The sequence below is a fragment of the Daktulosphaira vitifoliae genome, unplaced genomic scaffold (genome assembly GCF_025091365.1).
Source record: "Daktulosphaira vitifoliae isolate Bord-2020 unplaced genomic scaffold, ASM2509136v1 Scaffold_4, whole genome shotgun sequence".
NCBI classification, from domain to species: Eukaryota; Metazoa; Arthropoda; class Insecta; order Hemiptera; family Phylloxeridae; genus Daktulosphaira; species Daktulosphaira vitifoliae.
Window position 1 is genome coordinate 27,263,941 of NW_026099575.1, and position 25,516 is coordinate 27,289,456.

The 25,516-nt window shown below is 25.5% G+C and overlaps 2 protein-coding genes across 4 annotated transcripts; both read left to right on the forward strand.

Moving 5' to 3' along the window:
• Positions 1–2,040: 2,040 nt before the first annotated feature.
• On the forward strand, positions 2,041–6,674 carry LOC126905303 (uncharacterized). 3 transcript variants are annotated; one of them, XM_050684872.1, is made up of 6 exons: positions 2,041–2,084; positions 2,442–2,524; positions 3,665–3,839; positions 3,995–4,110; positions 5,128–5,223; positions 5,295–6,674. In XM_050684872.1, exons 1-6 carry the CDS (start codon positions 2,056–2,058, stop codon positions 5,363–5,365), a joined length of 570 nt encoding a protein of 189 aa, XP_050540829.1. In that variant the 5' UTR covers positions 2,041–2,055; the 3' UTR covers positions 5,366–6,674. The 3 variants fall into 3 exon arrangements, with proteins under 3 accessions (XP_050540829.1, XP_050540830.1, XP_050540831.1); XM_050684873.1 differs by lacking the exon at positions 2,041–2,084 and adding an exon at positions 2,103–2,270; XM_050684874.1 differs by lacking the exon at positions 2,041–2,084 and adding an exon at positions 2,293–2,311.
• Positions 6,675–7,208: 534 nt separating this feature from the next.
• On the forward strand, positions 7,209–25,264 carry LOC126905296 (uncharacterized). Its single transcript, XM_050684861.1, has 6 exons — positions 7,209–7,396; positions 9,100–9,568; positions 11,323–11,431; positions 23,532–23,864; positions 23,942–24,204; positions 24,277–25,264. Exons 2-6 carry the CDS (start codon positions 9,111–9,113, stop codon positions 24,713–24,715), a joined length of 1,602 nt encoding a protein of 533 aa, XP_050540818.1. The 5' UTR covers positions 7,209–7,396; positions 9,100–9,110; the 3' UTR covers positions 24,716–25,264.
• Positions 25,265–25,516: the final 252 nt, after the last annotated feature.

Below are 25,516 nucleotides of genomic sequence, written 5' to 3' on the forward strand. Positions count from 1 at the left end.
CATATTTTTTACAGTATTGTATTAATTTTACGAGTAATTGAGTGGTTAATGATAAATTGATCACTTTGTAAATGCATAATAGCAAGGATTTTTATCAAGGTTGGCGCATAAGAAATGAAGGGCTTTTGCGCTTTTAAGAGCCTCGCAATTTAAAAAAATAACTAAAGTTTTTTAAATTAAAAAAATTTAAGCCTCTCTGAAAAATTGTTTTGCACTTATTTGTTAGTCCTGCGATATTAAGCACTGACCTTGATTTTTAAACATCTAAAATGATAATAGTTGTATTTTTCCAAAGGAACTTTTAATATAATTCTTTAAAAATTTACAATTTAAAAGATATGGAATTTTAATATAGATTGTGTTAGTTAAAATAAGAGTTTTATTTATAATAATGAATTATCGTATTCATTTTTTCAGAGTTGGTTGTTAGGTTATTAACAATGTTGCCATTTTTATACTATTTCATAATTAATATCTATGAGTGTGATTAGTCAGTGGAGTGTAATAAATACATTTTAAACTGAAATGAACTAAATGTTTATTTAATTAAAAGTCCTCTTGATTAACTATTTCTTATAATGAATCGTAAAGGCTCATGAAAAATGTACTGTTGCTGTATACAGTTTGCTAGATAGAACTATAATTTCAATTTAGATCATCATATTTTATGTGGAATAAGCATGAGACTGTTATCTATACTCTTGGCACTTAATTGATTATCAAGTGTCAATTCACTTATAAATATATAATATATGAAGTGGTATTATTCATGCAATATAAAATAACGATGTGAATTTTTTTATTGTTAAACTTTAATGTATCTTAATAACATGCCTTAACAAATATTAAATAATTTGATAGACACATAAATGTTTCTTATTATATTGAGAGTAACAAAATTTAGAAAATGAGTAGTTTATACATTTTTATATAAGTAACTGTTATAACCATGATGCAAGTAAGGGATACATATATGCTTGAAGAATAATAACCAAAACTTTTTAGCTACTCATTTATAATTCAGCTGTACTGTAAATAAAAAGTAATAATTTACGGATGTAATTTTGTTTATTCTTTACTTCATAAATTATTAATTTTTTTAATTACTCTTCACTCCATAAATTAAATAATTTAAATAGTTTGCAATAGTAACAGTGTCGTATTTGAGACTTCGTCTTGGGGGGGATATACGTAAAATAATTTTTATTTCGACCCTAACGAAAAATAAATAATATCTATGCCATATTATTTTTGTCATAGGGATATCACAATTATATAACCCCATAATTATGCCAATGTCAAGTAAATAACAATTTTTTCGTAGATATACAATTTTACAAATAACTATGGTTTTATACAAAAGCTACGCTTTTGGTGCTTTATTTTATCCGTAGCTCGTGATGTTCTCGTAGGTAAAGATTGTAATTGAAAAATATTTTAGGTTATTGATACATTAAAAAAGTATCAGCCTCGAATGATGCTATTGACAATAGCATTGATAAACATTTAACAATTTTTTTTGAAAGCAAACCATAGTTTTAACTAGGAAAATAAAATATTTTTGACGAACAAATTATTTTAAAATAAAACCTTGTCTGCTGTATGTTGTCATTTTTTTCAAATGTCAATTATATTATTTATTGCTAAAAACTGATGCAGTAGCTTCGTTAAACTAAATATACTTGTCTTATATTGTTCCACCAAATTAGTTCCGTCTTTAGAAATGTTGTAAATAACATGAACTATCTTAGTGAATCATAATTAATGTTAAAAAGTTCAGTATATGTACGCAACACATTTGTATATAGACGTAATGATACATAAGATCTATTATTTTTTTTTTAATCTTTTAATCACGATAGCACAATGATATACTATTGTGTGATTAAAGAAAATAATGAATGTCCGACAATATTATGCATAAAATTTAAAAAAATATTCTTATAATGAATGATTTTTTGTATTTTATATTGGTGGTATTGTCAAGGCGCCCGGAGTTCCGGCGACAGTCATGAATACTGAACGTTGACTACCGAGAACTGATTTTCACAACCAATGGTATTTCAGAATAAATCTACAAAAAAGTCAGTCATACCATTTTTATCCTTTGCGCATCTCTGACATTGTATGCTTATTACATATTAATTATTTTATATACTAGTCTATGGTACTAATCGTTCATTGCTCTTAACTAATATAGTATAACTACGGAAAATTTAATATTAAGTTTCCATTATTTACGTGTTTACCGCACTTGATAGATACAACAGGTATGTGATAACACCTATCTGAATTTGTTTACCAGTTTTAGGTGCGATAGTTTACTCTTATTATCTTTTTGAACTTTGTGCATCACTTGTGTAACAATACTTTATAGTTAATTCATCAAATGTTTCCTAAATACTATTGTTTCTCTATTTTATAACATTTTTTTGTCATAGATTATCCAAACAAAACTCAAATATGGCCATCAAAGGTTTTACATTGATATTGGTGACTTTTGCATTTTACAATGGTTCATTGGGTGAGAATTTTTAGGTTAATTAAATATGTTTAGTTTAAATAAACAAAGAATTTTCATTTACTAGTTTTCTTAATTTAAAATAAGCAAGTCTTTATATTTTTTTAGTTTAATCTTTCCCATATAGTCATTTTTGAATATTATAGTTGTAAAAAAAAAAAAAAAAAAGTCAAAATGATGAAAAACTATAAAAGTATATTTTTTAATTTATTGATTTTGGAGGGGGGTTTAATCCAACCAAAACATGTCTCTGCATTGAATACATTTTGAATAAACTTTGATTAAAATTATAATGTTTTGTCATAGTAAATTAAATGTATTATTTCATTAAATAACAACTATTTAACGTTTCTTACAAATAATTTATTATTAGTGTTATCATAAAAGTGATGACACTCTTATTGGTTTTAGGCTTGGGCATAAATGATTCCATTTGCTACATAAGTTTATCCGTTCTTTCTAGCACAAGCAATAGTTTTTAAGAGTGTACTTTTGACATAAAATCATAAATAAATAAATAAAATATATATTTTGGAATTGTCATCCGTTTTTCTGGAGGCAGATTAATCATTTTCAGTATACATGATTAAAAACTTATAGCAGTGGATAGGCCTGCTGGAAAAGTGGGATCTTCCTAATGACCTGATTTTAATTTTAATAAATGGGCTTCACTGTTTGGCAGTTAAATTTAATTTTCTATACAGTTCTGATCTGTGTCCAACTCAGGAAACCTCTACTAAAATCTAAGAAAATTTTATAATTATTATCTACTATTTAGACTTAGTAACTGAAGAGATTTTGTTTCTTGTTATCAAAAGTATTAAATGTAAAGATAATTTTTAAAAATGCTTTGTATTTATATTAATATCTGTAGTTTTTTTAAATCATTTTTTTTTAATTAACAATAAATTAAGAACTCTATTTTTATTTTTTAAATCTTAGATAGTATTAATTTAATCAATTGTTTTTAAACAATATAATGAAATTGTAGACGTTCGATTAAATATCTTTAAAGGAAGCCTGGTTAAAAACATTTTAACAATAACTATTAAGTTATCTATGAAATAGAAATTTTATAAAAGAAAATAATATTAATCAAATTAGTTATTAATTTCTAATTGATTTATTATTAAAAATGTTCAGGTGTTAATGATTGTACGCTTCCATGGTTAGTAAATAACAATCCTTTCTACAAAACCTTTGATTCGTTGAAAAATCGATGTCCTCCAATTCTTGGAAATCCTGATAAAGAATACTGTTGTTACAATACTGATGGAACAGTTGAATGTTGTGATTTTCCTGAATTTTTAGCATTTGGGTATGTGTACATTTTATATTTAAGTAAATTATATAGTGAATTCAGATAGTAAAGAAACGGATTTCTATTGTTTGCCTTGTTTGTAATAATTGACCTGTTTCCTTACTTTTTGAACACTTTGTATATTTTTATTTAATACTATTGAATTATTTCAGGTTAATTTGTCTCCTTCCAATTTTGATAATTTTATTAATAATTTCCTGTTTTATCAGCTGCATTTGTTGTTTATGTTGCCCATGCTGCACTGTATATAGACGTAGACAAGGTGGCAGTAAGTAAAATGTTTATATACTTTGTTAAAACTTCATTTAGCTTAAAACAAATTGAGGACTCTATAAACATTTTTTTTTTGAAAATTAACATTAGATCTCTGTTGAAGTTAAATTAAAGCTTATTATAGTGGTTTTTAAACATTATTTATGCATATTTATGTCCATTAATTTACTATTACTCTATATTTGCATGCTAAGCTTACAAGATAAAATAAAATAAATTGTTAATTTTCCTCAAACATTTTCTAGATATTTTTATACCAATTACTATTTTGTATAATTTAAGTATCTTACATCAACTATTTAAAAATTAAAATATTTTTGAAATTGTTTATTTAATTTTGTAGCTTTCTAAAAATATACGAGTGTAGGGTCTATAGTTTATGAAAGCTAGATAACATTACATCAAATATATTTGTATATGGATTCATTAATTTGTCAAAAAATAATTTGTGTGTGAACAAGTTCAAGTTAAAGTTTCCATAAACTGAATTGTTTTTTTTTTTTTGAAAGTCCATTCATATTGCGTCAATAATTATTGAATTTTTTTTCATACTCATTTTTTCCATAAAAAATTTTCTGGGTGACATTTTTATATGGGTTAGAGTAATAATATTAATTTAAAGCTTCCTTAAATCTTAACATATGTGTTTAAAAGTAATGTTTGTCATGTTTTTACTAATTTTAAAAGACAAACATTTTTTGAACTGTATAATTTTTTTTTAAGTTTTAAGAGCTTTATACATATTAAGTAATGATAAGTTATTGTATTATATGTAATAGTTTCAATAATTAATTTTTTAAAAGTGGTAATGGCTTTTCTTGCTCAATGCAATAGAGTAGAAATTGTACAATTAAATAATTAATTGCAATAATATACAGTTTTGAAAATGCATGTGGTTGTGGCTATTGAGATATTTATACGTATGTTATAAATTAAACAAAAATTTGCCTTGTATTAAGTCCACAATTAAATGCATTTTCACAGGCTGTATTTAAAAACAATATTACTACAGGGGTACTTGCTGTTGCACCACCATCTACAGTAAACTATGTATTTGTAGAGCACATTCCACAAGAATTGTATAATAATCCACAATATCTTGCATCAGGTAATAAATAATTAAGTTATTAATAAATTTTTTTCTGTGATGTTTTACAATTCACTTATTTATATTTGTAGCTTCAATTGAGAGAGCTCCTTTAATTCAAAATGAATATCCTAAAAGCAATGCTGGTTTTATGCACATGTAAAAGATTTAAGTGAAACAGTACTGCAATGATATAATTTCTTTTACTGGCATGAGTTTTTAAGTACTAAGCTATAGTATTTAAAAACAAAATATTATTTTTTTTTATTTACGTATTGATTATCTTATTATGTGTCTAAATTTTACTAAAAATGTATAAAGCATATTTTCATGACAAAGAATCAGAATATATAATTGTGATTTATATTTTATTATTACAATAATAAGCATATAACCTAAGTTATTTATCAACATTCTAAAACTATGTTAAATATTAAAATTGATGCATTTTTATGATATGTAATTGCTGTAATATGTTAATATTGTTGAAAATGAAATTTATGAAATAATTTATATTATTTATTTGTTTAATTACTAAGTGTTTTCCAAATATTATAGTTACTAGTTAATATAAGACCATGACCAAAACATTAAAAAAAAATTCAAATAAACTATACATTTTTATAATATTTGTGCCAAATTCTTTTGCAAATAGTCTGATTGAGTGTAAATTACTTAAGCTTGAAAATCTTATAATGAAATGTATAAATATTTTTTTTGTATAAAGTAATTGTAAATTTTTTAAATTATTCATTGATGGCAATTATATTTTTATGATTATTTATTAACACAACAATATATTCTTTAATATTTATATTGTAAAAATCTCATTTTATGTTTAACAATTTAATTATTTTTTATATTAAGATATATTTTGTCGAAATTCAAAATTGCTAAAATATTTTATTAATTATTTGCAAAAAGAAAAATAACTTTTATAATTAGTTATTTTGTAGCTAAAAAATACTTTTTATTTTTGGCTGAGCATCTTGTGTGAATATTTTTTTAGTTTTCTTGGTTATTATTACTAATTTTTTGTTGTTAGATGATATTGTAATCTCCTTATTATTAAGTTAAAATTTCTAATTATATACACAGTGTGTATATGTTTTAAAATAAATTCTTGATATTGATTAATTTTAATTATATTTTAGTATTATTTGACTTGTATGCAGTTAGACCTGAATGTGTAATTAATAAGTGGTTTAATTTTAAAATACTTACCAATAGTAGGATGCGTCAGTAAAGTATTGAATGTATATATAAATGAGCTTAATATATTTTTATTAAGCATTTTTTTATTATCATGTTTTATATTTTTTTCTCTTATTACTTAAATTGATATTATTAAAAGAGAAATTTTTGTCCAATTACCCTTAAAAATGACTCCACTTTAGAAATTATTATCTGTTGATTATTAAATAAAATATTTTTCATGTTTAGTGTTAAAATAGAAAAATTTTATTCGTTTATTGTGTTTATTTATTTAATGTTCAAAGACGTTTGCGTTGTAAAATTTCTGTTAAATCTTTTATTTGAAACCTTTTTAGTTGCCCTGTATAAATAGGAACTAATATGACCTGATAAATTTTTAAAAGAATTCGATAGAGTTAAAATATGCAGATTTTTATGTAAAATTTAATAGATCATAAACTAACAACATTATTAATCGAGAAATGTTGAAAATGTTACAAATTCTATTGATAGTTCATTAATAATAGAATAATCGAAGAGCTTTAGGTTTCAACATAATATTAAAATAATAACTAAAATGACTTTTCAAGTTTGTAAATGTGAATTTTATTATAATTTAAGGTTATTAAAAAAAATGTTTTTTTGTTTAAAACTGGGTTAATTTTGAAAATTGTTTAATCATAAGTAATTTATATCGATACATAAATTACTACGATTGTATAACAATTTCTTCAGTAACTTACTATCGAAAAATCGATTATCGAACATCGAGACGCATTGCCTAAATGACTAGTACTAGTCAGCAGCTGACTAGTACATCGTTGTTTTTCATTACTGATTGTATTAGTGTGCGTCGTCTCGTTGCTGTGAACTTTTTATCTTTGATAATAATGTGTGTATAATTTTTTACATCTTAAGAATATTTTGTGAGCTAATTGTTATAAATGATTTAGGAATAACACGACACAACCCAGAATATTGCTTGGGGTGTCTAAATTTTGTAAGTATTAAAAAGGCGTGTTATCTTGATCTCGCTTTTTAAATTTCGGAGAATAAAGCTAGTATTTATTTTTTATTAAAGACCAATTTATTGCTAGTGTAAATCATACATGTGTACACTTATATGTCTTTTAATTTGTGTACTTTTTATATTTATTTATTTGAATACAAATGCAAAATAATATTTATTTTAATTATATGATTTATTGTCATTTCATTTATAAGTGTTCAGTTGGTATTAAAAAAAAACATATTTTCTAAACAAACCATTTTTAACAGTATTAACTAATAACATTTCTTTTTAATTAATTTTGAACTAAATTTATTAATTATTAGTTTTGATATAGTATTTACGATTTGCAATTTATCTATTTATTGTTTGGCACTTTAGGCACTGTCTTTACCTTCCAAGTTGTTTTTTTAATGTAATGGATTAACAATTGATAAACTAAAGAAAAATGTTTAAATGTTCTTAAAGTCGCTGTATATTTTTTATAATCATCTATTTTCATATGATTATTTGCATATAAAAATATATTAATTTAATAATGTAAATTTCCATCTCAAAGTTTAATATTTAAAATATTTAATGTCTAAATGCATATTCTATAAAAACAATTTGATATTTTCTGTATTCTTGTATTATTCTCTTATGTTTGATCTAAAAAAACTGAAAAGAAAACTCAAGAATTGCTAATATTACTTAATGCCTATCAATTATGATAATACCAACTCAATATAATTTGATAATTTAAATGCAAATTGCTAAATTTTTTTACCATAAAAAAAATAACTGACAATCAGTCCTTATGTTTTCTTATATTTCTAACTTTTCCAGTTAAAGAATGTACTTTTTATATTTTCTCTAACAATTTTAAGCTTTTAAAATATTAAGTAAAATTCTTTTGCTTTAAAAACCGTGCTCTATTTGATTTGTTTTTTTATGTAATTTAAAATTAAGTATTAGATTAATATTGAATATTAAAATATAATAGAAAAATATTTTGTATTATTTTGTTCATTATATGATTGATCATTTTCTTCAAAATGATCATTCGCAACAATGATTAATTTGAATCATTATATAACTATAGATTATTTCTATTTTTGACTAAAAATTTAAAAAAGTTTTGATTAAATATTTATATTTGAACATAATATATTTTATGACTAAATGAAAAGAGTAGATACCTGTATTTATATTTTTTAGAATATATCTTTAAATTATAGTTTGAGTAATACAATCTTTTGATCTTGTGAGTTTATGAAATAAAATTCTGTTAAAAAAACTTTTAACTCTAAAAATGTAATAATATAATGTTTATGGTTTAATGTAATTATATTTATATCATCTGTTGATAAACATTATTTAATTAAAAAAAACATTGTTATTGATGTATTTATTTAAACTATGTATTTTCCTAATAGAATACAATTTTTTAAATTATATAAAGAATTATCAATATAAAATAACTAATGTATAATTTTTGTCAAATTTTTTTTATAAAGTTTTTCTATTGAAATTTAATCAAATATAATTTACAACTTTACTAATTAATTAATTTAAGTAATTGGTCTACTATGTAAAAAATTGCTGGATTTGACATGATTATATTATATTGTAAAACACTAAATAATAACAAGTTTTAATAATATTAGATAACTTAAAGCATATATTTATATTGATTATTTACATTTTTTCAGTGTAAAGTTTTATGAATTCTTATAAACGAGACACCATGGCTGATATAATGGTGCATTCGGCTGATAATTCTCCTCGCCGAGAAGTTTACAGATGTGGCATGTTATCACCAGTTCTTGGACCACGTAGTACTTTTCGTATGAGTAGTGAACTCAAACACAGCCGGAGTGATGATTTGATTTTGCAAGGGGCGCCTTACACTCCAGCTGATATGCAACATGGTATTAGCGATGCAGCTTTACAAATACAAAAAGATGCTTGTGTTGTTTATGATGATGAAATTAGTGATCCTAGGATATCAGTTGATTTTAATGAAACTTCAAATATCTCACAAGATATTAATCCCATGCCACTTTTAAAACTAACGGGTGATTTTGCACAAGATAATTCAAACAAGAGATGTAGTGTTGTGGATCGAGTTGACCCTGAAGACAGTATTAGTGATATAATTTCTCAGAATGATTTTTACAGGTATTTATTTATTGCTGTATTATGGGTTGTTTATTTTTTTGTTAACTTCTTAAATTATCTTTTTAGTGTTCTGTTTGAAACCTATATGTTACATATTTTTCTCTTTAATACCACAGATTTTAAATTCTAGCATTTTTGTTATACTTTACTTAGTTACAAATTCTGAATATGATATTACTAAAATCGTATTATTTGAGAAATATTTCGTGACTTTATTTTCTGACTTATAATTATATATATTAAAATAAAATTTTCGTGAAATTATTTGTAGTATTTCTTATGCACGACGTCAGATATTATCTCATCATTATTGAAAACGTCATTTTTTGCACATTAACTAAATGTCTTTAGGGTACTTACGACTAACAAACTTGTTTAGTATGTTACCTGAACTATAGGTGTGTCAGATGTAAGTACGTTCGTTTATATTCGTTGGGTTTTGGTATAAGTGCCTGTTTCACAATGTGTGATTAAATCGGAAGTTTAAGAAGAGAATTATTGATCTAAAATTTTTGTTTGTATGAAATTAAGCTAAAAATTATACAGTCAATGGTTATGAGTTACCAAACGTGTAATTCACGAGAATACATTTTAATCAAAGTGAATCGAATTAATTATAAATAAATTAAAAAAAACTGGGCAATTAATAGCTGAATAAAAATCATTCTCGTAAATATTAAAACAAAATAGAAATTTATTTATAGTTAGGCTTTAAAATTTGAACTACATAATAATAAATGAAAATATAATATTGTAATATAACAAATTATAACTATTAAAACATATAATTTTTTTTTCGTTTTTATCCATAATTATTTCTGTATGATTTTAGTCATGTCTTCCATCGTTCTTTAAATCCTTTAAATGTTACAGATAAGTTGTAACATAGTATATAGCTTGTTAGTGCCACTCTGTTTTAACTTTTTGAGTCCATCAATTTATAGTTTGATAACGAGACAAAACAAGTATATTTTCAAGGTCGTATTTTTTCCATTACATTTCCGGTAGCATCAATTCTCAAGATATTGTTATTTTCTTATCTTGGCAAGTTATCTATGAAACTCATTACACGCCAACTAACAAAATCTTCGAAATTTTATAACAAGAGGTCCTAATGTTAAAAAACATTCAAGCAGAGTTACATTTCAGTATGTTCGCTTAGGGAATATCTGTTTAAAAACTGATTGCTAAAAAATATACAAATAACAAAATATAAAAGAATTGTATTTTTTTTACGCGTTAAAATTTTTTACTATATTATCAACTATTTTAATTGAAAAATGTAGAGTAAGATCATTATTGTAGCTAATTACTTGCAAAATTTAGTATAATCATTTTTATTCCTTAAAATCAATTTTACAGTAATATAGCAAAATATTTTTTAGTAAATTGAACTAATTTTTAAAAATTTTTCTTAAACCCATTAAAGACTATATAATTTTAATTGTAGACATCAATTAATTAAAAGAAATAAAAAATGAAATAAATTTGATACACATCTTAAATAAATAATTTTGGAAAGGAAATGTCTTAATAAATTGAAATGTCATAAATTAATATTTATAATTACAAATAAAACATATTAAAGTACTATTATTTTAATGTTTTAATCAATCAATACTTTAAATCAACGTGTTTTTTTATATCAATTATTAATTTCATTATAATTTTTCTACTTCAAATAATTTTTGATTGAAGAATTTTTAAAAATGAAACGTTTTCGTTCTGAGCTTTGTGATCATTTTTTGTTATAGGTTTGTTTTGTTCAAACGACATTATGAAAAGTATCTAGATATATCAAGGAAATATGAAGAAGCTCGAAGCTTGGCTTATTACCTAGAAGAAAAATATCATGAAATCAAGGTGAGTGTCCATTATCCTGGTTTACATTATTAAGGTTATTGTTTAACGTTGGTTGTATTCTGAAAATATCACTCAAATTAAGAGGTCGTCTTTTTTATTTTACTATATTATTATAGTTTTAATTTTTCGACACCACTTTCACTATATTTCTATATCAAATTTATTTGCTACGACTAAACATAGTATACACCTACCTACTATGAAAAAGTGACATACATACTTGAGGCGTTCCGATGTTATTGTTGTTATAATGACTATTGGTTTTTATACGTTGGGTCTTATATATAAACTTCATTGCACTGTGGCGGCGTATTTATGGGAAGAGAGGTTATATGGGGTCCGAACCCTCATGGTCATAAAATAATAATAATGGGGTAGTGGGGGGGGGGTGAATCCCTCATTACTTTAAGTTCTAAAATCTATCTGGATTCCTCCATACAAAATTCCTTAATATACCACTGTAAATGCAAACTCTCACTTTATTTCAAATGAAAAGGGAAAAGGGCAAAATTGAATCTTATTAAAGTTAATATAAAAAAATGATGTGCACACATTTGATTTAAAATATTTCCGTGAAATGATGTAAATAATTTTAAACTATATATATATATATATTCTAAATTAATCAAGTGATATAAAATTATCTTATAATTTGTAATACTTCAATTATAGTAAATAATATTAAATGTTTACTGTGCATCGTTAGAGCCGCATTTTCTGTAATATAATAATCTTATAAAAAAATCAGTGATCGTTGTAATAATTTTTATAATTATATTTTGTTCAAATATTATGCAATTTCCAAGTTACCAAAGTGAGAGATGCTCATTCGTGTAGGTAACTGTCGGTAACGGGAAATATTATTGATTAGCCGTGTTCATCAAATTAAGCCGGTTACCTAAGAGTGTGTATGAATCATACGGTGCACTATTTACTCCAATTACATATTTTTTATTCGAAAATACACATGTTAAAATATTTTAACAGTTGAGTGATAAGAAATTGTAGTAATACATAACAACATGTGTTATATCCAAGGTAAACTCATATTAGTTTTAACTATAGGAATTTGTAACCATGGCATGTAACGGACACAGTTACCGCTAAGTCCTTAAGGTACTATTCATCGCAATCGAGATAGATAAATATATGACCCACTAATACGATAATGACCGGGTTAGATACTGCTAGGAGACAATTTCAAGATGTAAACGTCCACTGTTATAATCAGTAAAATTCTAATATGATGTATGTCTAAAAATTATATTTTGACCATATAGTGTGACTAGTTTTTCGCTAAGTCATCAGGGCAATATTTAAAAAGGATGTATAGGTGTTGCATTCCCCTACAAGCACATGTGTTCGTAATTTCAGTTAGGTGTGGTGAAATAAACCGGGGGATATTTTAGGATTAAATATAAAAAAACTTATTACCGTATCATAGATGTATTCATAAGAGAATTTTTACTTATTACTGTATTGATTCAATATAATAAAGTAGTACTATGATAAATAATAATAAAGAGCTAATATCTTATTAAATTTAATATGTAAAACATTGGGCAAAATAATGAAATATATTTGTACTCGCACCTAATAATTCTAAACTGTCTATTATTAAAGCAATTTGTGTGTAGTTTTAGTATTAATATTTTTTAAACAATTTTTTTGAAAGAATTAATCGAAAAATTCTAATACAATATTCCTACAACTCTGTTTAATTTCGCTTTACTCTGAAAAGTAATGTAAAGAGACGTCCCCTTCGTTTAAATGTAAGGGAGACTACATTATAGAGGATTAAATTCTTGTTTTTCGTTTCTTCCAAAGTATTCTCTTAAGAATGCGAATAAATGTGATGCTATAAATAATAATAATATGCTTGTTTTATATCCTCATATCAATGTTTATTTGATTCACCCTAAATACTGTCATAAAAACCTTAGGGCACACGCGTCGCAGAAATATCCGCTGTTACACAATTTGTCTTAAGGCGTGGTTATATGTGTATATTTTTTAACTGCTTTTGTTTTCCTGGCATTAATTTTATTATAATGCAATGCTTTCAAAGTAAATCGATGTAGCGTTACAAACCTTATATATAGGTTTACATGGCACGATACTCAAGTAGTACTATGGCCGCTAGTAGACATATGAGTATAGATTTTAATATGAGACTTATCTTACTAGACAAAGATCAATAACATTATTGATCATGATCATTCATTTTACAACATTTTTATTTTCAAATTTTGTTTTTGTTCATCATATTAAATAATTATATTTTCAAATAGTTATTAAAATATCTAATATGATTTATAGATGTTTGAAAATTCTTAAAAATAATACTTAACTTTTTATTTAAACCTTAGAAACATGTATACATAGTGTTTTTAATTTGGTTTTTTAGCATATTCAGTGGTGTTATAGGAGAGAGGGTATAGTCGTATACCCACTATTTTTTAAATTAATGTATACTCTAAAAATAATACTTATGTACTATTTATATTGAAGGGTATATGATCACAAACCAGCATATACCCAAAAATATAAAAAAGATTTTTTTTGTAAAAACACTAGTGAGCATTCATTGACACATGACATAACACCTTACAATCGACCGTTGACTTCAAGGTTCTATTTTTTTGTTTTTAAAGTAACTGACACAGATTTACTAATAAAAATGAATTGAATTTTTTTCTTTAAATGTGTGAATTATTTGTTATTTGAATATCGTAGTATCATTCAACCAGATTGAATTTATAGTTTTGTAAAAATTAATGAAAAAAAAATGGTAGCACAATGGAGGGGTCACGGTACAGTGTGAACGTGGCCTAGTTGGGACAAATTTAGATGAATCTAACTGTGATTCAAATCACTATCATAAGAAACGCTTCGATGCAAATCTGTAGATTGTGTTTATTTTTAAAAAATTTGTGTATTATTCCAAAAGCAACATGATCTCCTATTTCTTTATTTATATTCTGATTATAAGTTTTATGATTTATAAGTGTAATATATGAATAAATATATATATTTATAATAAATAAATATATATAGGGAAATGGTGTTATTAAAAAAAAAAAGGTATGTCAAATGGAAGAGGGATATAAATAATATTTCTCATGAAAAAGTCGTATTGATCTATACATTTTTCAAAAAGTTATAGCATAATAATAAAGTTAAAAATGTAAAATATAAAATCAAAAATCTTCACACAAAAATAGCATTCGGTAAGTATTTTCATTGTGAAGACAAAATAAAGTCTGAATTTTTTTTTTTCCATAATAAAGTATATTATTTCCTTATTTATATTCTGATAATAAGTTTGATGATTTATAAGTGTAATATATGAATAAGTATTTTAAATAAATTTATATTTATTTATTAAACATTCAAATAAATTTGTTCAACTTCGACGGTCATTTGCATTTAGAAGATAGATCGTCGGGACAATTTTTTTTTTAATTTATAGTAAGTAACATAAGTTTTAATTTAACACATATTTAAAGGACGTAGTATTTCCGGAACATTTTCAAAAGTTAAATTGAAAAATTTGCTATATTGATACCGCCTCTGTAGGCAGGTAAATGGTCAGGTTTTCAAAAAAATTATATTAAATGAAAGAAAAATATCTCAGGTGTTATTGAAAAAAAAATCATTTTGATTTGTTAATTTTTGAAATAGTTTTCAGAAAAAATGTCAAAATTTACCGATTATAAAGTTGTAATTTTTTTGGGGATTTCTTCCTTTTAAATGGAAATGGAAATATTTTCAATTTTTAAGGGCAAATCGTATCTAGCTTCAACTAGATACGATTTGTGATCTTTGACGTATCGTTGAAAGAAATCGGTCGGTGAGACCTGAGAAAAAAATTGCGACAGACATTCAAAAAAAAACATCGTAGTAAAATTAATACCTTCTCAGCTTCGCATTAAAGCTAAAAAAAAATTGGTCTCGTCTCTGCGTTTTATAACAAAAAAACATTCTTTGATGATTTCATAAGATCCAAACGATATACTTATAGTAAAAACGACGTCTGGTAACAAAAATAAATATCTATAATAAAAATAATGGTGCTGTTGAGTGTAAGATCATTTCAGACTTTTGTATAGAAGTTCATCAGTGTGTAACGTCGAACACTTGGCTATGATGGAAACTGTCGGGGTAAGTGTATAAGTGGAAACAGTATGTAGATTAAAATTAACCGTAATGAAGACTATTTAAAAAATAAAGCAGCTGATTATATTTATACATTAAGACATCAATATTTCTTCTTAAAAATGAAAGTCTCTTCCTCAAACTGATTGGATTGTATCTTAAGCCTAAGGGCCTACTGTATTTGAGAACTCGGTGAAATCTTTGTATTAAAACGTACAATTATGTTAAAATAGCTAAAAAGCAAACAATGGTGTACATTTTGTTTTTCTGTAAAATGATTGATTTTATAAAAAATAAAATTGCAGTTTTCAAACGATTTTAACTCTTACCCATTTGAAAATCAGTATATATTTAAATTTCATATAAACTTAGTTTGAAGAAAAACCAAAGTTATTTTTTAACGTAATTCGTTTTTTTTTATTCTTGTTTTATTTTCTAATAAGAGATCTTATTCTTAGTATTTGTATCATGGTTCGTGACTATATTGGGCAATAGATAGTTTACAAATAAGAATATATCATAGACAATATTGAGTTGATAAAACTGGATTTAATTAGATTTAAATGCTAGGTATACAAATAATGGTAACAATACTTCGGTAGAAACACTTGGGCGAAGAAACCGAATTAATATAATTGGTTAGGAGATGCGCACAATGAACCTACAGGTCTGAGTGCCCACCTCTAATAACTAAAAACTAATTAGATTTAATGAAAATTGATTGTATGATGTGCATGACGTATGTATTTTTGATCACTAGTTTGTGCATTTACAAGAATCCTGGTACTGGTCATGTTTCTACTAATATTCTTCGATAATTACTATTTTTAATACTCGTAGCTAGTTTCTATAATACTGAGATGTAACTTTTGATGACCAATAGACATTGCTCGCGTAAGATCGTGTATTTGGTAAATATATAATAATATAAGGATATTTAAAAATAATCTAGTTTATTACACAATATTTATATTAGTTGACCTTATTTTGTTATTCCTACATTGTTTTATTATATAGTGGTATCTATTTCTTTCCCTGTGATATTTGTTTTGATTTCAAAGACGTGTTCACTATCTTTATGTATCTATATTCGGTTTGCATCTGTAACGGGAAATTGTGTACTTCCGTTTACACGATTAAATAAACGCGCCTATGCACGACTTGTGTTTAGTATGGTGCCGTAACAATAGTGCCATGTTAAGATGATCCAGTGTTTAAATCATTAAAACAAAATCATATATACAATGACTGACGAGAAATCATCGTATAACAATAGAAGTGACCATCTTGTTGTACATAGACGAAATTAACGAGTTGTACTGATGTGCTTTAGAACGGTTTGCGTATATTGTGGTGGCGTTTTGTTTTGAATATATTTTTATCATTGCCTAGCTTAACCCAAAATTTTTATTGTAAGTTTTAGCTAGCCAATTTATACAATTGAGGGAGCTATTATATAGCACTATAATACTACTTGGTATTGTTGTGTTATAGAGTAAGGCCCGGAGTCAAGGGCAGCCATTTATAATAATAGCTGTTGAAATATTTGTCTACGGCGTGTATAAAACAAAATAATGTAAAAATAAGAAAAACGACGAACAAATTCATATTTGCTAATAACAACAACAATATAATTGGCATATGACAAAAATAACAGACACGCTTTGTTATTAAAACAGTGGTTATAGAATTAACAAAGGACCGATTGACGTTGTTATAAGTGTGCTAATAAGTATAGTTTTCTATTAGTAACTAATTTTTTTTTAAGTTTTGTTGTTTCTAAATTTTTTTTGAAAATATCTATAGAAGGTGTATTGACAAATGCTAATTTGACAAATCCTTTGGTTTATATTTTGTTTCAGTAAATCATGTTAGTATCGCTGGTAAATTTTTTATCAGTAAATTGTTAAGTTTTCACAACTTTTAATAAATAAATAGAGTGTTTTTAACTTCTTAGTTCTTAAAAAAAAAGGGTTTTTCAGTAGTTTTAGTAAAAAATGAATACAAATTTTTTTAGTGGAGATGTACTTATATTGTTTAGAAAAATTGTTGATCTTTCTTAAAAGCTAAATTTAAAGTTAAATATAAAAACAGAATACATTGTGATATATAAGTAAACTACCTCATTTTTTCTCTTAAGATAATGATTTTTTCATAAAAATGTATAGATTAATTATATTTAACTAATTTTTATTAACCATTGTAAGTGTATGTAAAATTTGTTATAAGAAAAAATTATTCCGGGTTTATTTTTATGAACTTTAGTAAGTGTATAGTATTTGCATATTATTATTATTTTTAAATATTGGGACAAGTTTTTTTTTATACACTTTAAAGAAGATTCTCGACGATTCCCTTTTTTACTTTAAGACCTTTTGCATCACTTTGTTATCAGTTATAATTTTTTTTCGCTTTTTCATAGAGGTAAAAAGATGAAAGTCTGAAGGTGCCGAGTAATGAAATAAGTGCGGTGGTAAAAAAATTTCACAGCCGAATGAGTCAAATCTTATCAGTAACCGTGATTGTGTGTGGATAAACATTGTCATGCAACAAACACACTCCTTTAGACATATTCACCTCCTTTTATTTTGAATTTTTGAATTTTTTACAGTGTCCTTTTGCATTTATTATATTTCTTTGAGGTAGACATTTTATCAAAATATTTTCTATACAGTCCCAAAACACTGGTTATGATTTTTTTGTCTGAAATTGAGGTTATGAATTTGTTTGCGTACGGTGAACCGGTGTGACTCTACTGTGATGATAATCTTTTGGTTTCTGGGATATAATGAGCCATCTAAGTTTCATCTCTAGCCACAATAGAACTTAAAAAATCTTCACCTTCGAGTTCAAATCGCTTAAGAATATATATTTATTATCACTCGTATATTTATTTTGAGTTAATTGTTATTATTTCATTAACTTTTTTCTTTTCGTAAGAATAAAGATGCTATTTTTAAATTATTTAAATTAGAATGATAGTGAAACATTTAGTATTTTCATTTTTATTACTTCGTAGGTAATTCTTAATAAATATTCTATAAGTAATTACATTTTTTATATGTCGTTACTCTTAGATAATTACCCTATCTTTTGAATACAATTTGAATATAACTATTAGAAGACATTTACTTATGAGAGTCTTGATAACTATTATTTTCCTTGGGAATTTATGGAAGTTCTTTTTAACAAGTTTAATTGTATTATTACTTCATGAACAGCGCATTTTATCTTTTTAAATTTTTCATGTTTAAATAAATTTTTTAAAAAATTTAATTTTTTTATGTATTGAGCTTTTTTAGTATTGAATGAAATATATTAGATATTCATTTAATTCATGGACATTAGGTGATTAAGCAAAATTTTTATTGTGAAAAGATTATTAAAAATTCATTTCTTCAGTGTTGTAAAATATATAGTTATAGTTTTTACTTTTATACTACATGATTTATTTAGCGGTCATGAGCGCTACGATTCGTCTCGAGGCCATAGCAATTATTGTATAAAAAAAATATAAATATTAAAATACTAGTATTTTCAGTGTGTACGCAGTATGCTTGACGAAGCTATAACTGAATGAACATTCAAAATATTGTCGTAGTTTAGTTAATAATGAAATGTTATTTCGCAACTGTTTCGTGTCCTTTGGCAAAAAATTAAGAACATGCACATTGCATATAGCTCCTAATCAATAATGTTATATACAAATACACGACATTAATGTTGTATAATTCGCAAAAAAAGAAAGTATTAAAGTGATCATGTGCTATCGTCACGATACTTTGATGTGACATTAAACACAAAAAGGAAGAGTTGAAAAAGACAATATAAAACGTTTAAAAAATACCAAATACTATGTTGGTTGTTTTGTACACTATGGAAGATTTCACTTTATTGTGAGTGCGACAAAGACTAGACAGCGGGTGTATTTAACAGAGTCGGTTATTTAATTTTAATGCATATACGCAATGCTGCACTTCCTACAGTGACGTTATCGGTATTTCACCTTCACAACATGGGTGTTCTTACTGACAGGGTTATAAGGGATAGAACCCCCTCCACGATGAAAATAAATAGATGTATTTTGAAGGGCGTAGTAAAAAATATCTTATGTCTATATCTCCCATGAAAAAATCCTTATGCGCCGCTCTGCTTCGCAATGCTGCCAAAATTTCCCGAATTAATTGTTCTAGTTATCCGTTTTAAAGTGCACAATGGACCAACAGGTCTGATTGCGTGGGCATTATGTCCACCTCACTAAAAACTATCCGTTTCAAATATCAATTATAAAAAAAATTGTTGGTGAATTATTGTACTTTGTGATGATTAGTGGTGTATATGTTTGTTATTGTTAATCCATTTTTTTTACTGAAACAATACAAACATAAAAAGTACTACCTACCTATAGTTTAATTATGACATCTCATTAGCGAGTTAAACTATTCTATTACGTGTTACTAATTATGTGAATTTTAATTATCTAATTACTTATTATTTGTATGTGGCACCCTGTTGTTTTTCGGTCATGGACATAAAATACTATTAATTTTAATTTCTTACCCCATCACGATCATTATGAATGCTAGCATGTTTATTTCAATTATTAAAATGGAGTGTTCGAAATATTTCATTGAAATATAATTTCTTTAACCATAATAATTTTTCTATCGATATCTTGTATTTCTAGTGCAGTTGACCGAGTTATTTTAAAATGGATCATTGCACTAGGGACCTCAATAGGATAAACATATACATGTATAGTTATCATATACTTACATTAAAGCAAGTATCACGCGAAATATAATATTAAACAAAAAATAGTTTCTATATATTTACACCAAACGTTGATATTTTGCTCATGTTATTAGTTTACTAGTTGATATCGAGTGGCAGTTTGTGTTTCGTGTCTCATAGAGCGTTGCTTATCCTTCTAATAATACGAGTACTCATTTAAGAATTACGTGGGAAATGGGAAGAAGAGAATTAAAAAAAAAATGAAAAATGATTTATACCTCACGAAATTTATTGAAAATTGTTGCCAAATCTGTTTTATATCTCATTCAACAACTGGCCAAGTATTAAGGCAATACGAATAAAGGAGCAATGTTGTTCATGAAAATAAGTTTAAAGCTTATGAAGTAAAGAAAAAGCAAACTTAGACATAATGTAGATTATATGAATTGGAGGATTTTTTTTAAAAGACGAGGTTAAAACTTGGCGATTTTTCACAGTTAGATTTTTGTTGAGGATTGTTTTTACTTCACCATTTTTAAAAGTAATGACCATCACTAAGAACTTACTGATAGCAAATCAAATGTATGTTTTGTTTTCTTGTAAAACACTGATGTGACGTTTTCTCCGCATGTTAACTATGACAGTTCCCACCCATTTGTAGTCTCATATGGGATTTGTCTACTGTTGTTGCGTAAACTGACTAGATGACCTCATTTGAAATAATACGAAACCACTTTGTTTGTAGTATTCTCTTTATTTATATTTTCTAAGAAATAATTAATTTTTTTAGGTGAACAATATTATTAAACAAACATATATTTATAAAGGGTGATTTCTTTGGATAAGCCACTCGATTTTACTTAATAGTTTTGTTAAGAAAATTCTTTTTGGTTTTTTTTGTTTTTTATAATTCACGATCTATCAATTATAAAATATTTTATTAATTCTTTCCTTATACCTTTTAAGGATGTCAACTTTTTTTGTTATGGCAACACATACTTAATTAGCTTACATAATAAAAAAATGGTTTATTTAAGAAAATGACTGGTCGATAATAACTTTTGGATCAATATTTCAAAAGTTATTAATAATTTAAAGCATTGACTGGTGGTGGAGAGTGAGTTTTGCTATTTTTATCACTAGTCATCTCCCGGCTGTACTCTTCCATCCGCCTAGTTATAAAAATAAGAATAACTTTCGAAATACTGGTCCAAAAGTTGTTATCGACCAGTCATCATCATCTTAATCAGATTATTTTCTATTTTATAAGTTAGTTAAATATGTATGTTACTGTAAAAAAAAAATTTGACACATCTTTTGACCTCTAATACTTTGGAAGTTATTAACATTTTGAAATATAGAGTGGAGGGAGAGCGCCTTATTACTCTATGATAAAAGTAATGTAATACACACCTCACCTGCACTCTATATTTTAAAAAAATGGTTATAACTTCTGCAACAACGTCTATGTGTTAATAGTCTTTATCGACCAGTAATTTTCTTGTTTAATATCACTTTATATTTTATAAGCGAGTTAAGTATGTATGTGGTTGTTAAAAATATGAATTATAAGGTACAAGAAATGAGTTTAAAAAAATTTAAATAAAATTAAATAATTTTTTTGAAATATTATTAAATTTATAATTTAAGAGAAATCGAGTCGCTAATATTAAAAGATTCAATCTCTGTATATAATGTTATTATAACGTCATAAAAACAGTATAATAACATTGTTAAAAATAATGTTATTAGGAATATGCAGAGTGTCTAATCGCTATTTACTAATTTGACTATAGAAACTAGAATAATGTATATTTTTCTTAAAATTGTATCGTTCAAACAAATTTAAAAATAAAAATTTTTGTTTTTATTAAGTTTTAATTGTATTAAATTTTGGTTGGGTTATTGATATTAAAACTACAGTAAAGAAGAATTGTATATATTACATGTTAATTTTTACTGTGATTTTAATGTCAACATTTATATTTAAGTAGAATTAATAGTGACGTCATAAATTGTTATAATGAATTATTGTGAATTACAATTAGCTTCTAACTCATGCTCCACTTCCGTTAAAAAAAATTTAGGTGAACTTGTTTTTATTGTTTCAAGACAGGTTTGTTTTGATATTCATTATTGTCATTCTTTATTTTCAAAAGTATAAAATAAACTATTTTCTTTGTTTATTCTCTTTATTTTCGTTTAGAGTTTAATTTTTTATGCTTGAACTTATGTAAAACTGTAATAAAAATGTAATAATAGACTATTCATCAGTGACGTATTTAGACGTTTAATATGGAGGTTCAGACAACTCTGAGAATGTAGAGAAACGAGAAGTTTTATTTTAATGTTACGAAGAAGATCCGAATCCCAAAGACGCCCCCTAAATAAGTCCCTGCTAACTATGTGAAAAGTCTAATAATATTAAATTTCATTGATGATTAAGTCGAATTTAATAATGTTGAAAAATGCCTTGAAAAAACACAATGTTATTTCTTAACAGTACTTGTATTTTTTTTAATGAACTTAGGAAACTGATAAATGTTTATAAAAATATATTTACAGGTAAAAAAAGTTTTCCTATCTTAACGGTATTTATAGTACGTGGATTATGTATAATAGTCGTCGTGTTCCGGATGTCATTAAGTCTACATTATTTTTTACTAGTCAGTAAAGTAAAAACAATATCTGAAAAAATATGGAAATTAAATATGGATTAAACGTAGGTCCATAGTCGGCTTGGAATATAGATCTATAGTTGAACAGCTTAAATAATAACCAAAACATTATATGGAAAATACGTGACATGTTGTAAACTCTCGTTTGTTTCCGGTGAATGTTAATGCTGCGATTTTTTTACAGCTAAATAATAGCTGTATCAATAACGGAATATTGATTTAATATGTTAATAATTGAGGCTACTAAGAACGCAACATTTAAGTAATGTCTCTCATTTAACGAAAATATTTTTATATTCTACATTAATTGCTGTTTATTTCTTAATGATTATTTACTGTTAACTACACGTCATTAATATGAACAATGGTATCTTACTGTTAAATGTTAGTTATTATATTTAAAAAAATTATAATCAGATTTATGCTTTATAGATCACTTTATTTATTTTTACTTTTCAAAAGATGTCTTCATGTTAAACTTGATTCAATAAGATTTTTTGCTTTGAATTATATCAATATTTATTTTGCAGGCAGAACGCGACAGTTTGATAGTTTCTCATCATGAAATGGAAAGACATATGATTACTAAAGACCTGGAGTTACATGAAAAAGAGGAAGAGATGTTTTTACAGTTAGAGAAAGTAATCAGGCTTGAAGAGGATTGTGAAAAATTACGCATGGAAAAAGATAAAATGGTCAAGTGGAAAGATCGTTTGGAAAGGGAGAAAAATGAAGCATATAAACAACTGAGATTACAAGCCGAGTCGTCTGAAATCACTCGTCGAAATTTGGAAAGGGCTCGTTTAGATGCTTATAAACAATTTTCGGAAATTTCTGCTGAAAAAGATACTCTAGAGAGAGAAGTATGATAACCGGTTTTAACTAAATTATGCTCGTTTGATAGACATGCAAGTTATTCTAAATATGTAATTATTTTTAGAATTCTAGGCTTAAAGAAATATTGGAGGATCTTGGTAGAAAAGCAGATTTGTATCATACTAATAGTAGACAAGCAAATCAAAAAGCCAAACGTGTATCAGGTTTAGAGCGTGAGGTGAACGAGCTAAAACTTATGGCCAAACAGTCTGCATCACTAAATAGTCAATTGCAAAAGGGTATGAAACATTTAGCCACATGTAGACGTAAGAAATGTTCAGTTTGTTCCTACACAAGAGCTACATTTGGTGGTTATACAACAAATGAGTAAGTAATCTAACTTTAATAGAGTTTAAATTACAAAATTTAACATTAACATGTATTATATATGATTTTTAGAGACAAAAGTTCCAAATTAATAGGTGGATGTTTTCCTTTAGATGAGTTTCGTCGCTCAGCATCCCGCATGTCTACTACAGATATTGAATTTGAATGTGCAAAATTGGCTGAACGCTTATCTGCTTGTTCCTTCCCTCATACACCACCATCAACACCTGAAAGATCTATAAACAGTGGTTCTTTAACACGTTTTGTATCTTATATTGATGATGCGTTTTCTTCAGAGAGTGAGAATGAAGAAGTTGGTGCCAAATGTAGTAATAGACGTCAGTTTTCTTCTGACTCTGGAATTTCATCCTCTACTGCTACTCCAACTGATCCAAATAAAATGCCTTGTACTGATAGAGGTGCATTTAATCGCTCAGTTAAATGGACTTCTTCATTCAGAAAACTGATTAGACGAGTATCTTCAAAAAAAATCAATACCAATGAGTCTTAAAATGATCAAAATATTTATATTTAAGTTTTTTCCTCTGTTTAATTTTAAGTTGTTAGATTAACTTATGTGTTGATTCTAATGATGATACTTATAACAAAGTCTTAATTTTGTTGAGCTGTTTTTTGTATATTAAAGTTATATTTACTTGACGGTTGTGTTTTAATACTTATGCAAAGTTTAGGTGCTTACATTTTATCAAAAGTACAGTATATTATATTATTTTTAAATACTTGTTTTTAAGCTTCTGATTACAGTATTAATATTTTTAATTGTTATTATAAACAATATAACCCATATTATATGGGTTATAAACATAACTTGTCATTCGTTATGAGTTCTTCACTTATTATCTATTAAATTTACTATGCTTGTTGGCTTTTTGATGATATATTATCATTTTTTTTTTACAATTTATTAATTATTTATTTAAATATTTTTACTATTGGTACTATTCACTGTGTATTAAAGTAAAATATTGTTAAAAAGACATTAGATGTAATTTTATATATTATTGATAGATATCATTGTGATGTAGATTTTATTAATATTCATTAATATTAAAAATATAGCACTTAAAAATATCAGATTTTTAATAATAGACCAAAATTTTATTGTATAAATCATTTATACTATACAAATTTTCTCAATTATAAATGATTTTCAAAAAAATGATTTTTATTTGTAAAAAAATTCTCATAAACATCTAAAAAAGTATTCTTCATGGTAATTTAAGACCACTTAAAAATATAAGAATATTCTGTAGAATTTTTGATATTAAATGTATGTAAAAATCAAAATACT